Source organism: Haliotis cracherodii, unplaced genomic scaffold, assembly GCF_022045235.1.
Source record: "Haliotis cracherodii isolate W230 unplaced genomic scaffold, xgHalCrac1.p SCAF_17, whole genome shotgun sequence".
Taxonomy (NCBI): domain Eukaryota; kingdom Metazoa; phylum Mollusca; class Gastropoda; order Lepetellida; family Haliotidae; genus Haliotis; species Haliotis cracherodii.
In genome coordinates this window covers 1,745,283-1,761,016 of record NW_027266272.1, presented here as the reverse complement: position 1 = coordinate 1,761,016, position 15,734 = coordinate 1,745,283, and the positions used below count along the sequence as shown (strand labels likewise).

Below are 15,734 nucleotides of genomic sequence, written 5' to 3'. Positions count from 1 at the left end.
CGAGCGGTGACGAATGTACGCAAAGGGTTTGTGCCAGGGAAAACGGCTTTCTTGAGGTCAGTGTAATCAGAGACCATATAATATTATATGGTCTCTGGTGTAATTGGGTGGTTGGGGGTCAGGCCTGGGTCCAGTATCAGCCTGTCCAGTGTCCATTGATGTCTTGAAACATTGGTTTGTTCGTTTGTTGTTTAACGCCGCACTCGACAATATTCCAGCAATATAACGGCGGTCTGGACCACACAATCCAGTGGTTGACATCATGAGCATCAATCTACACAACCAAGTCAGCAAGCCTGACCACCCCATCCCGTTAATTGCCTCTTACGACAAGCATAATCGATTAATACGGCAAGCATGGGTTGCTGGAGGCCTATTCCCTACCCGGAACAACTAGAGCCATCTTTCAATGTCGTTTGTTATGACGCATCCGGGGTTCGAACCACCGACCTTCCGTTCTCCGGGCAGACGCTCTATCCACTAGACCACGGAGGCGGTCCCGGGAGACAGGACAATGTCCCGTCAATATATGGTAGAATTCATTGCAGTCAATAATTGTGCTCATCTGGAGACATCATACCCTCCTCACACATGTAGATGGATTATGGCGCACCATTCTTAAACGATTTATCTATACCAAATGGAATAATTCAATAATCATAATTCCATTATTTGCCATCCTCTTTGAATTCTATTGAGATAGAATTAAATAGTAAATGTCCAAAACGATTTTAAAACGAGTACGAGTGCATTAAATTCACTCAAGCAAGAGTGACGTTAGACAGCACAGTACAGGGTTATATACAGCTGATATAGGTTAACAAAACAACACGAGAGTATACATGAAAGGGATTTTCAACAACAAAAGATAATGGTTGATTGATATTGTTACAACTATTAGATGTTTGTTTGTTTGTTGTTTAACGCCGCATTCCAGCTATATGACGGCGGTCTGTAAATAATAAGTCTGGTCCAGACAATCCTGTGATTGACATCATGAGAATCGATCCACGTAATTGGGATGCGATGACATGCATCAACCAAGTCAGCAAGTCTGACCACTCGATCCCGTTAGACGCCTCATACGACAAGCATAGTCGCTTTTTACGGAAAGCATGGGTTGCTGAAGAGCTATCTACCCCGGATCTTCGCGGGTCAGTTTTCAAAGAAGACAGTTCAGCATTTAAACTATTAGATGTAAATAAACCTGTACTGTCTTACTTCACAGTTGCTTGACAACGGTATAAGGATCTGTACCGAAACGTCGCGTCATTGTAAAATAAAGAAGTTGTCATCCATCAAATATAGATCGTCTTTAACGTGAAATAGATTAACAGACATGTAATCATTTGCAGTCGCAAAAGCAACAACATGGGCTTGCTCTCAAAATAATTTCATTTCGAAAAATGTAATAAATGTGTTTGAGCCTGAGGAAACGACTACATACTATTTATCTTCACATTGATAGACAACATGACAATGTGATTAGCGCCGGATGTAGCGAGTGTATATATTGATTACATCATTTGCCGCCGTACCAGAATCATCAAAGATGTTGCATTATTGCGTCTACAGTATCATTTTCAGCTGTGCGTCATTCCACCTCTAATTAACCCGTGAATATATATGTTATATATTTCATTATGCCGACAAACAGATTTGACATGTACATAGGCTTGTTGTTGATATGTGCGCATGTGTGGACCTATACTAGAAAATATGCACATATAAGCCCCGATGCCGAATATCATCTTTCATAAATGCACATACAACTAGAATGACTGATGTATGCATGCTTGCGTGTGTGCTTGTGTATAGTTTTCCAGTTGCCATGGGAACATGCATAACGGTGTGATATAGCGTGATATCACATGAGAATATACCTTGTATACATATTCTGAAACGGGTAGATACACTGTTCTCCGTATAAGTCGTGTCCGGGAAGGAAAATCGAAGAGAGAATCTTGCAGCGACTCGCGGCGAGGAAAGTCGAAGACAGGTGACTGAAGTGTAGATGAATGAAATAGGGGATGTGATAAAAAGCTCTTGGGAAATTAAATCGCCTCACTTTATATTTCCTCGCCATAAAACATTGATGTTTCCAGTATTGACGTCACAGTCGAGCAAGGACTCAATTAATATTGGCTTATTCTAATTATATTATATCGCCGTATTGTAACAACAGAAGAATCGGGTAACATGGTGGTTTAGGCTGGCTCGAGGGCCAAACAAACAGGAATGTGTCTACATCTACACAGTGTCACATTACGGGGGACTACATTGGCCTTGACAAGGCTGTGAGATGGCGTCTCTGACGAAAGTTAGCAGTGTACATATCGTGTAGTCCCATGCCACTAGGAGACGAGGTCTATCTGCTACAAGTGAGTGAGTATGGTTTTACGCCGCTTTTACCCCATGTCACGGCGGGGGACACCAGAAATGGGCTTCACACGTTGTACCCATGTCGTGAATCGAGCGCGGGCCTTGAATTTCGGAGTGACGAGAGAACGATTTAACCACTAGGCTACCCGACCGCATCCTATCTGCTACGAAGACATTATCTATCTACTGTGAAGACTTGGTCTGTCTTCCATGAAGACGTACTCTATCTACAATGATCGAGTGAGTGAGTGAGCAACATCACGGTAGGGGGCACCAGAAAGGGATTCACACATTATACCAATGTGGGGAATCGAACCCGGGTCTTTGGCGTGACGGGCGACCGCTTTAGCCACTAGGCTACCCCACCGTCCCCTATCTACTATGAAGACTTGGTCTGTCTGCTATGAAGACTTGGTCTATCTACTATGAAGACTTGGTCTATCTGCTATGAAGACTTGGTCTGTCTGCTATGAAGACTTTGTCTATCTGCTATGAAGACTTGGTCTATCTGCTATGAAGACTTGGTCTATCTGCTATGAAAACGAGATAGCCACAGAGACACAGCATTGTAGAGATTATATCAGTACACTGGCGAGGGTACAATGGCACGTGGTGACTGCCACGTGCAAACCCTGGGCGTGGCAGACACTTGACGTTCTGCTGTCACACAACGGATTAGTCTCGGGGATGTTTGCTCGCATCAGGACGCGTTGATAGTATTAATAGGAAACACGACAAGCTTGCTCTAGTCGGGGTCCCTGTCACTGGAGTTTTGAGGATCGAAACGAGCGAGTGAATGCTGCAGGAATAAGCTCAGTCGGGGGGGGGGGGGGGGGGGCCTAAACAATTGAGTCAAGAGCGGCCAAACCAGTGACTGAAAGCAGAGCAGCGACCGGGGTCACGTTGACAAACAGTCGGCAAAATCACACAGCTTGACGATGGGGCCCTCATTATACCGAGGACTTGCAATTGGATATATTAATTGAAGCGTTTTTTATATTGAATATCACTGCTATTGGATTATAATGGGTATACACCAGAGCTGATTGTACATACTTAACGTGGCCGTAAGCATGTGCCGAAGTGAATCTCACAAGCACGCTTGCAGTAAAGACAAATCAAGGGTGATATTCCAGGCGAATCTGATATTCCAGTGTGTGAGTGAGGGGGTGGCTAGTGATTGAGTGAGTTGGGTTTAAATGTTTTTAACATCATATCAACTATATATTATACCGAAAAGTTAGCCCTGGAGATATTGAGGATGGTTTGTCTCTATGAGACAAGCCAACAATGAGACAAGCCTAAAATGAGATAAACCAACTCGGAGGTAAGCCAACGTGGAGACAACCCTTAAATGAGACAAGCCAACAGAGACAAGTCAAAACTGAGACAAGTCTAAAATGAGAAAGTCCACATTGAGACGAGCTAACATTGAGACAAGCCAATATTGAGACAAGCCAGAATTTAGTCAAGCCAACATTGAGATAAGCCAACACTGAGACAAAGCAACATTGAGACAAAACAATGTTGAGACAAGCCAACACTGATATAAGCCAACATTGTGACAGACTAACATTGAGACAGGCCAACATTGTGACAGGCCAACATTGTGACAGACCAACATTGTGACAGACCAACATTGTGACAGACCAACATCGACAGAGCATACACCATCTGTTCCCGGTCTCCTATATAAACACAAGTCACGTATGTAATATCACGGTTGAATCATCAAAAGCTGCAACATATAGGATATGGAAATCCGAACTTGTCGTTGAACAAAAGTTGGATAATTTATTAAGTTTTTACATAAATTATCCAACTTTTTTAATCCGTTTAGAACATCATGTCACGGGCCTCCAGGTGAAGTGGGTCCCTGGAACGATGTTCCACTTATTGAAAGGAAATGAAGTTTATGTGAGAGAAGTGATGTTGGTGATGAATTTCATGCACTTTTCCATTATATTTGTATTCCATTGTAAACGCTGATATATGACGATATAACAATAAGACAAATAAGTAAAAATGCCACAGTTTGTTTAACAATACAAACATTGTATAAAAAGTGTGTAAAACAAATTAGATTTAATCCTCTGGGTAAATAATATGTACACTGTATTTTTGTCAACTTACTTAAATATATTTATGTATGATTTTCAAATGCCACAGTCTGTGGCCAGAAAAGCAAATAAAGTTGTATCCAATATCAGGCGATGTCATATCAACAAAGAATCCAAGTCGGGAGAGGCTCATGGTTGACTGAGTTTACAGGTGCTTCCCCGTACCTTTCAAAGTCTGATTCACGCTGTAAGCGAACTGTGAGACCAGTTTTGACAATGGCTTGTCCTCCGCGGTCCACTTCACACACCTGCACACGGCAACCTGGTCGTGATGTAGACTGGAGCCAGTATCCGTCTCCAAATATCAAAACAAATCCAAGACAAGTGAACTATTCTAAAGGGTTCTGATTGATTCCGCGAAGGGGAGATAATCAGGAATCTACTTCAAACACGCTGTTGATAAAATCACGGACAGCTTGCTTCTGGTCATCTGAGATTTGTTTTCTTACGATACACAGAGACTTGATACAGTCTATGTTTGAAGTAGCACACAGACATAAACACGCGACGTCGCGTCATTCTTAAGAATAGAAATGTTATAGAGTTTCACAAAACGTGACCCAGGAAGCAGTGCTTTTAACGGTTGGCATACTTCTAACATACCGCTCAAAGCTACACTGGTTTAACTCGCGTACACCTGTAATCGTCTTGATCCATGGATAGGGATTTAGTATTTAAGTATATATAATATTCAAAACACCTCTCCAAAAACACAGGGCTGGTCGGGTAGCCAAGTGGTTAAAGCGATCGCTCGTCAAACCGAAGACCCGGGTTCGATTCCCGACATGGGTACAATGTGTGAAGCCCATTTCTGGTGTCCCCCGCCGTGATATTGCTGGAATATTGTTACAAGCGGCGTAAATCCATACTCACTCACTCACACCAAACACAAAAGAATCAATGGTCGCTCCCATAGCCACGTGGTTGAGATTAACGCAGTTTCGTGTACCATCCTGTTCTGCCACTAATTTCGTATACCATAACGACAATTTCAAATCAGTTGGATTAATCAAAAATTGACGCTTTAATTCGGGACACTATTCCAAACTAACAAATCCATTATCAACGTTTACGTTAAGGTCAAGGCTGCCGCCATGTTGTGTTGTGTCATGTGATAGTCACGTGCACAAAGCTTGTTCCAATATGGATTCCTGACCGAGATGCACTGTAGGATTGAGGCGAGTCGAAAGACAGGTTTCGGTCACTTGTGTGCCAGTCATAGCCACACATATACAGTTCGTGTCGGCAAGCCACGCGGACACAGGGGCCTTAACATAAGCCTTGTCACAGGACTGAGTAAGACTATCAACCGCTTAGTAGAACACGTATCCTGATCGGTATTCCATCGCGGTAATATATGTGAGAAGTGACCTTTGGGAAAAATCCTAATAGGGGTCAGTTAATCGATAACCAATCAGTCATCTCTGATCTGGATCAGAGGACTGGTTATGGTCCTTTTGGACCTCACGTGGTTGTCAACAAGTGATGTACATTGTGTTTCCGTGGGGGGGGGGGGGGGTCGTACCGGGTTGTTTGCCAGTGTGAGAACGCTAGATCATCCAAACGCCCATTTTAACACAGCTATAGGGTGTTGACATATAAGCTTGTCCTCAATCTTCTAAGAAATCCTATCCGTGTTAAGTAGCTGTTTTCTAGGTTTGGATTGGTCAGCTCGTCTCGTCGGCCATCACAATCCTCTTGGGTGGGGTTGGACGGGCTCTCTTACGCCATTTGTCATCATCGGAAGAATCGAACTCGGGCAAACGGCGTACCGAGCGAACACTTGAACCACAAGACCCGTGTCACTATTCACATCACCCATTTTGACCAAACAATCCCCAATCGGTGTATTCTAACGACAAAGATTAGGTACACATGATCTTTCTCGGACAGCCCATGGAAATAACGACAATTGATTTCATGTCAACATGTTTATAACGCTACATAACTGTTGTAAACATGACATTTGTACATATAACCTTATGTCTACACGTGTATACATTTACATAAGACCCGTGAAGGTTCAGGGGTAGAATAGGTCTTCAGCAACCCATGCTTGCCGTAAAAGGTGACTATGCTTGTCGTACGAGGCGACTAACGGGATCGGGTGGTCAGGCTCGCTGACTTGGTTGATGCATGTAATCAATCAAATTGCGTGGATCGATGCTCATGATATCAATCACTGGATTGTCTGGTCCAGACTCGATTATTAACAGACCGCCGTCATGTAGCTTGTATATTGCTGAGTGCGGCGTTGAACAACAAACAAACAAAATATTTACATGAATGCTTGAAGTTTTCGGTTACATTAAATTATATAGGTGGAATTTTCTTCCCGTGAAGATCCGGCTGTCCTTTGATAACGCGTAGCCATGCATAACATACGCCAGGCAAGTACTCTGTGATCATAACATTAGTCACAAAGGCCAGCGACTACTTAAACACAATCACCTTTAAGTCGTTCTTCTCAACATGCATGTATGCGTTATATTTGTAGCTCTCTCACGCTCTGATTGCTTGTGAGTTTGATCATGACTATTTTTTGGGATATTTGTTTGAAATAATGATCACCATAAAAATATCCCCCAGAAAATTCATGATCCATAACTTTTTATGTTCAGTATAGTATTAAAGTGAGCGAGTGAGTATGGTTCTACGCCGCTTTTAGCACACTTCCAGGAATGTCACGGCGGGGGACACCAGAAATGAGCTTCACACATTGTACCCATGTCGGGAATCGAATCCAGGTCTTCTGCGTGACGAGCGAACGCTTTAACCACTAGGCTACTCGACCGCCCCTTAGTATTAAAGTGAATGAGTGATAGAGTATGGTTTTACGCCGCTTTTAGCACACTTCCAGGAATGTCACGGCGGGGGACACCAGAAATGGGCTTCACACATTGTACCCATGTGGGGTATCGAACCCGACCTTCGACATGATGAAGAAACACTCTAACTATAGAGTTACACCCCGCCCCAACACAACACAATCACATAATATCAATAAGAAAGGTGGCTGAAACATTAAACCAATGGTGAATGAGTGAGTGAGGGAGAGGACTTTAGCGCCGCTTCCACCAGTATATCACCACGTGCCAGCTTGGTTTGGCAGGAAAACCCCAAATGATGCAGAGCATAACAAGGGCAAATCTGGCATTCGAGGCCCTTATCATAGGACTCTGCCACACCTAAGGGAGGTAACCCTGCACAGCGAATTGCAGTGGCTTACACGACCAATTAAAGAAAACATCGAAGCTAAATTATATGTACTGGTTGGGGTCATGTCAAACGACTGTTTTCATATACTCAACGCCAAACGAAACGCGATTCATACATACATATAGACAAGTATGTACGTTCATGTTTGTTAGTTTGTTGTTACACCGCACTCAGCAATATTCCAGCTATATGACGGCGGTCTATAAATAATCGAGTCTGGACCAGACAATCCAGTGATTCACATCTTAAGCATCGATCCACGCAATTGGGATAGATGACATGCATCAATCAAGTCAGCGAGCCTGACCATCCGATCCCGTTAGTCGCCTCTTACGGGTTGCTAAAGACCTATTCTACCCCGGATCTTCAAGGGACCATGTACGTTAAGATGAGATGTTTCTAATGTGTACCACTTAATGACAAACTAACAATCAGTCAAGTGTCAGCACAAAGCGTTTTTATTCTTATCACGATATGCTGCACGTGATTTCCAAACTTTACACGCTAATCCTGCACGAGACAAATGGTGCATCTCGAGTCATGGATCTATGACATCACATGTGATGCGTCCATGTGCGTCCATTAACACAACATACAAGTATGTTCGACTGAGCGTCGAACCAATCTAATAGCTCTTGAATATGAGTAATTCTTTATATATTAACCAGCATATATGGTATTCGCGTTTCTTTTGTCGGTCAGTTTATGCATCCAATTAACCCACACTGGGATCAAACCCAGACTGCATGTGCGACGGTCGAACCAATGAGCCACTGGCCCACCAGACCTAGCTGTGACATTGTGAACAGTCCTCTCCATGTCAAACAGCTCCCATAACACGTGTCATCAATAATCAATAGACACGTGCACATACATAACAATTCCTTCCTCCACCCCTCACACAACCACCCCCGTCACAGCTGGCAAGATGTAGATATGAAAGCTCACACCACCAGCGTCCACATCGCCGTTGTGGCGGTATTGATCAAAGCCGCCTGAGAAAGGTGACAGCCAAGGACAGAACCTACACTACATATCTATACTAACTGACTATCTGTCGATGATAAAATACCTTTCTTCTTGACTACCCCGCCTCCACAGCGGTCGACGGCGACATTCCAGGACGACACTGTTTGCACAGCAAGAGTGTTAAGGGGGAGTCTGCTCTTTCACGATGATAAGAACACACACTGTCCCAACACGATATCTCTACACTTTCTGTTCACGCAATATAATTTACCTCTGCAGGTGTGTGAACGACGTTATTACCATAATCAATCTCGCTTCTATTGCTTTTCAAATATGCATATATATGTACCGCCTGAGGCGAACACAAAGTAAAACGTGGGTTACATGATTGCATGTGTGACAGACTTGCTTATATCACGATAGTCATGTCATAAAACATTTATACAACAGGATGTGGGAAACAATATTCAAGGAATGTTTTGCTCGAACAGAGGTCCCCTACAGCGTTAGTCTCATACAGCCGTGTGTCCCATGTGTGCATAGCATGTTAAACATAGTGACTATTTGACGTCTACATATTTATCAATATACCTATTATATATGCTTTGTACTTACAGCTAACAATAATCTAGGCAGGGTACGAAATACATATTTTTATGTGATTAATATATGACCAGTAGAGAAACGGCGTTACTGAGTTGGGGGCGTATCGTGAGGAATTCAGAGCGTGCAAATAAACACAAGCGAACGGGGTGAGGTTGACTGAAGGCAACCAAAATATAACACTGACATCGACTTTCTTACCTGGATTCTTGGATCCAAATCGTCATTAACGTCCACATCGTCAATGGTATCGTCCATTCTGCTGACAACCAACTATCCGCTGTCCCCACTCTGACAACACATGGGTTCGTATTCCGATCGTCTCCCTCTTGCTTGGCTGTTCTTTGAGAGGCAGTCACTCACAGCGCGACCCGACACGATCAGCGCTCAACTCTGACCTGTGACATAACTTCACCTTTGACCTACATGGCACGGTATGGTTTCCCGCCCTAGATGGACTAAAACAATACCCCGTGCGGCTGATCGTGGAATGTGTTACACTACAATAGCCGAGATACGACAGGAATTTGTAAATTATTGTAATTACTGCCCGCGCGATGCGTTGGAAAATGTCAGCTGAGCGCGGTGACGGCTGTGACAACCATATCGATTGTAATATACATGTATATACTCTGTCAGCACTGGTAACTGGGCGCGCTACATCAATGCCTGATTCGTTTGATTGACAGCTATGTATTGTGCTGTGAAGAGGGTAAACACCGATATAGGTATATTGTGTAGGTGAAGTCAGGGAAGCAGGGTCGTCGCGGGGACAGGTAGTTCATGGACTGGAAGATAAACACACGGAGAATAGTCCTGAATTCCTTTGTCTACAGCTCGGCACTGGCTATAGTTGATGACGCGCACGTTGCCAATCATTCCGCTCTCACTACTGACTAAAACAACAAAAGTTTAAATTCGTTAAATGCAGGCTATTTTGTTTCGGGGTCGGATAACATGTAATAGATAGCAGCAATTAAAACACGTTTTGCATGTCATGTATATATCAGAAAGAAGTCCAAAGAATGTAGACTTGCCAACACAATGTATTGTAGTCTGGCTTGGAAGCGTTCAGGAAATATGTTTCATGTTATGATCTGTGTGAGAAAGTATTAACGGTAAGGAGGAGGAGGAGGGTGTGTGTGTGTGTGTGTGGGGGGGGGGGGGGGGGGGGGGGGGGGGGGGGGGGGGGGGGGGATGGTTAACACGTTCTCTCATGTTTTCATTCATTCAACGAGTTGTCTCATTGGTCGGTTTTAAGAATGTTTTCAATGTTCGTATGTCGTATGTGTAGGTGGCGGCTTTGATTAATTTCGCTTTTAACGCATAGACGTCTAGAACGAACAGAAATTATGGATGGTTGTGAGCTTTGGTTGGTTTGAGTCTTTAAATCAATGACATGTGACAGCCGCGAATTACGAAGGTTGTTTTGATACAATGTCAATTTATTGGGATGTTAGATCTCAGAAACAAGGTTATATTATTAATAATCGCAAGATTATATAAGTATTGATTTTGTAAGAGGCAACTAACGGAATCGGGTGGTCAGGCTCGCTGACTTGGTATCCCAATTGCCTGGTTCCATGATCATGATGTCAATCACTGGATTGTCTGGTCCAGACTCGATTATTTATAGACCCCCGTCATATAGCTGGAATATTGTTGAGTGCGGCGTTAAACAACAAACAAAAGTATTGATTTTGCATGCATACTTAAGAACATCAACCAACGTGCACGTGATAGTATTGCACGCCATCGTCATATATAACTCATGTATATCACGGCGGACTGTTAACAATCAAATATGTTTCCATAACCTGAAACAGATTAGGCCACGCCCCCTAACGGACTACTGTTTCCTGAAGTCTTTGAAAGGCATTTAGAATTGATACACATAAGAGAGGGACTTTATGGATGTTATCTTCCTTATAATGAGGAACACAATGTTTCGCTGTATATTACTCCTTTGTCAGGTGAATTCACCAGATGTAGGCGTAAGTATATGCCCCGAAACGTTGTGTACTTCCAAAGACGCATATACACATTCGTCTTTGGTCCTTCATAATAAAGAAGTTGACATCCATTCATTCTCTTCTATACCGTTTCCTGATGGCTTGATAATTGAGTGAGCCGGGATTGTGTTCCGTGATTGCGCCGACTGGTGCCACTGATTTCGTTTGGTTGTCTACATTTTTCTATTTTAGGGGGCGCGGGTGGCCCAGTCGACTAAGGCGCCGCATTTCGCTGTGCAGAGCCGCGTTCTTTGGGCACGCCAGAATCCTGTGACTGTAGGTTCGAATCCCGGATCGACCTGATTATGTTTCTAGGTTTGACATCACCATACCCGTGCTCGTGGGTTTCACCGAAGTGGTAAACGTCTGAGACCTGCATCACTTCGTGCTTTCCTCCCACATTAAGCTGACACGCCGTGATGTAACTGGAATACTGTTTAAAGCGGCGTTAAACCCAACTCACTCACTCACTCGCTCACTTTTCTATGTTAATGAGTACACTAGCGATCTGTGAAGTTTATCATTGTTGAATTATTAGTTTATAGGAATAGACTTCAATATTAGTTTGTATTTGTGGACGTGTAAAAATAAAAATGGATGTGAACACTTTCTGTAAATCCGCTGCAGGAATACACACCAGCTTGAACGGTTCTACGAGTACCCCAATAGATGCAAACAAGATTAATTTCGTCCACAATCAAAGCATTGTGGCAGCTAACATGGCACCATAGGTGTGTCAGCGCTGATGAAGTAAGTATCGTATACTTATGTTTGTGGTGTTCTCCTTGGTTTATGTCCACTATATATATGACCACAGTCGATTTAGACAATTTAGGAACAGCGAAGCTGTATTTCTCAACGTACTTTTAGCGAATCGGTATTTGGAATTGCCTACCGTTCGGGTTTGGGGAAAATCCTCCAAATTAATACTACTAGTATTTCCTTGACCGTGAGATGACCATCATTAAAGGGTTATCAGAATGAAGGAAATGTATTCAAATAACGGTCACTTCAAATTGCAAACTGCTCGTATATCATCTTCTCTTAGGTAACTAGGAATTTATATAAACTAATGCAAAGTCTTTGGACACCTTAATATTTTAATTAACCTCGATTTCATACAGGATCTACTCCATGTGAAGTTGAATATCATGACATACACGGGTTTATTTTGTTTTGTTTTTTTTGTATTATCTATAATAATGGTTTTAGTTGTCCGGGCACAGTGGTTTCTCAGCAGAAGAAACGTAACGGAACCGTTGTATTTTTTTTAAAACCGCTAAATACACAACAAATGGTAAATCTTATTTTGAGGAACACACACACTAACATCAACTCACTCCACAAACGGTTAGAAAGACGACATCGACAATGGTATTTGGGGAATCTATTGTATGGTTACTTGTAGTCAATGTTTTTAAAACTGACGTATCTTTATTAAAGAAATAAGACAACCATTACGACAACATGGGCTCAAAACCTTCCACAATCCTAACGAATATCGTAACGGTCAATGAAGACCGCCAGCTCCTATGAGCCCCAACCCTCCAAATCCCCACCCACACGACGCTTCTCCCCACCCCTCCTGTCTATCGCCCCCCATCCGTCAATCCCCACCACTGCCAGGTGACGTGCTGGTGATGATGGCGTCGGTTACAGCAGATGACGGACAGCAGGTGCGTGCAATGTTTTCCTGTTCGGCAGCGTTACGCAAGTTTACCCAACTTGACGAACATCCGGCAATGTGCACAGGCAGTTTATGCAATCGTTATTTGCATGTCCCTTTTGTCTAGTTTACAATCACACAGCTCATCAAAATACCGTGACACGCACGGTATGTTAATCTCCGAACCAGCCGTCTCTGGTTTCACACGGGGCGAAGGCAAGTCACGTTCCAGGTGATTCAGACAAGTTTCTATGGAGAGTTCTGATTTTGATGCGCTCGTAAAATCTTAAGTCGAAATGTGAAATGTGATTCTCTCTGGCAATTCATAATACCCCTTAACATTTCTGGCATATTAGAAATTGACTGAGAAATCTGTCCATTTAACAAAAAACAATATATACATTGACATATTTCACAATCTTTAGAAGTTCTTATTATGATAGAATAAATGCACTGATTCTTCAGTCAATTTGTAAAATAACTGAAATAGTCAGGTGTTTTTTTAATTGCCAAAGTGAAAATTTCAGTCATTTTACACATTGACTGTGTGTGTCCGTCTTAGGCCAGGTTCACACAGTGCCGATTATGGCTCCCGTTTGAGATCAGACAGCGCTACAGCGCGAAAAGTAAAAATGTCGGATTACTATCCTCAATGATCTGGAATGTCCTATCATTGTCCGAACGCTGTCGTATCGGGAAAGGTCTAGAGCGGTCGGCCAAGCACTCCCGACAGTGTCGTACGTCCCGTTACTTTCGGGAAAGTCAGCCGCTTTTGTCTTGTCGGATTACAGTCGTGACTATGTCGTGACGGATTCTGCTGTATCGAATCGTAACAATGCCCTGTGTTGTCTGGACTGTGTCCTGTGGAACGGGACGATGTCGTGATGAACGGGCATGAGTTGTTCATTGCCGATTCTTGTCAGTTAAGTCCAGATTGCGTCCAGATCTTGCCGATTGCGAACCGTCTTTGTCGGTTCACTGTCCGGTAACTGTCTGATCTCTGTCGGATCGCATTAGGGAGAATAGGAACGCTGTCGTGACAGATTCGGTCGTTTTTTACCATGCGGAAGATACAAATCGGATCAGATTCGGATTGAGAATCTGATTGTTTGTGAGTTTCCCGCCACGAATCACAGGATCTTGATCAGACCTTTGACAAATTTTAATCGGGAATGGTCCTATCAAGGCCTGCAATAAAAATCCTGAATGTGTGACTGAGTCTTTATGGTGAAGGGAGCTCACGCTTGGCCCTCCCTTGGGGCAGTCTATTTTGAGAAAACGACAGTTCTTGACCTCTGGTACCCATCGGTCATTCAGGCCAAAGGTAACGCCTATACGTCACCCACTGGCAGATGACTATAGTCTCCGAAACCGAGGAACGTTCATACATTGTTAATCTATGCACCATGAAAGGATTCCAAGAGGGCGAGTCCACCACAGCCATGGAAGCGTCCTTAAAATGTTAGATTGGCCAAAGTCTCCCAGCCCCGTTCAGCATGGCTGTCCTTTAATATCGAGGTGTTTTAAAGGGGGGTTAAGCTATGTAAATAAGTCCCAGCAAGTTTGATTCAAGCCCCTCAAGACTATTATTTGATGTGCTAGGTGAAATTGTATAATGCATATCTGTCTTGTAGTTAAAGATTACTCAAATTGATGGGTACCCGGTAGGATGCATGAGATGGCGCCTGTTAACCCTCCAGCGCCTCCCCAGGGAGAATATCTGCAAGCTTAAAGCATGATATCCAGCATGGACAAGCGCCATACAACTGGAAATGGAACGTGGATGTGAAAGGAAAACCCCAGGTGAGGCAAGGCGAAGAGATTTACCCCTGGCAAGCACGAACGTCGTTCTATCAGAACAAGCTACGGATCCTGGTACAATGAAGGGACGCAACTCCACCGTGTCCTGTATAGGTGTGCTGTTGATTGCCTTAAGCACCTTGTCTAGTTCCGAGTGTTTTGGTTTTGAAGGCATTCGGTGAAAGTCTCAATCATATTGAAGCGAAAAGCACCAGTCAGTATGAAATATTCTTGGGTTTATTTTCAAAAACTGATACACTCAGTAGTCACAAACGTGAGCAGATAAATAAAGAAAGTGAACAGGTAAATAAAGAAAGTGAACAGATAAACAGGAATTCTTGATACATAAGCAAGGGCGAATACTACAACTTCTACTACTGCCACTGCTGCTGCTACAACTACTACTACTACTACTATTACTGCTACTGCTCCTATAACTGCTGCTGCTACTACTACTACTACTACTACTACTACTACTACTACCACTACCAATACTACATTAACCACTTCATAAACACATTGTGTGTGTCTTAATTAATATTTTGTATCTTTCAAGCCTAAGTCTTTACGTTTTTGTTTTGTTGAGTGGATTCATAGTCTGAAACCCTGTGTCGGTGGTCGAAATAAAACAAATACAGTTACATGTTTTTTCACTTCTTAAAAATTATGAATGAGGTAGAATGGCGACCAAAAATATTCAGATTCAAACTTTTCGATAAGCATTTTTATGAAATGTGACAGGAATGTAAATTTCTTATTATTCAACACGGATCAAATCAACCACGCTTGCAGTGGCTCCGTCTCGCTTAAAAATGGCCAAATATTGTGTCGGTCATTGGTCATATTTCACTTAACATAGTCATACTTGAAACAATATGTCATATGTTTGGAAAGAGTGATTAAAAAGATCGGTGATAATTAAAATGTAAAACTGGAATTTAACTGCCTTTCTTTCCACATTCT

At 42.9% G+C, this 15,734-nt stretch overlaps 1 protein-coding gene across 1 annotated transcript in view; it reads right to left on the bottom strand.

Moving 5' to 3' along the window:
- LOC139464818 (SH3 domain-binding protein 5-like) overlaps positions 1-9,816 on the bottom strand; it is a 37,573-nt gene extending 27,757 nt beyond the window's left edge. Inside the window, exon 1 of the mRNA XM_071246335.1 lies at positions 9,495-9,816. Within this exon, the coding sequence (XP_071102436.1) occupies positions 9,495-9,551 (57 nt within the window). The 5' untranslated portion in view covers positions 9,552-9,816. The remainder of the gene's footprint in view (positions 1-9,494) is intronic.
- Positions 9,817-15,734: the final 5,918 nt, after the last annotated feature.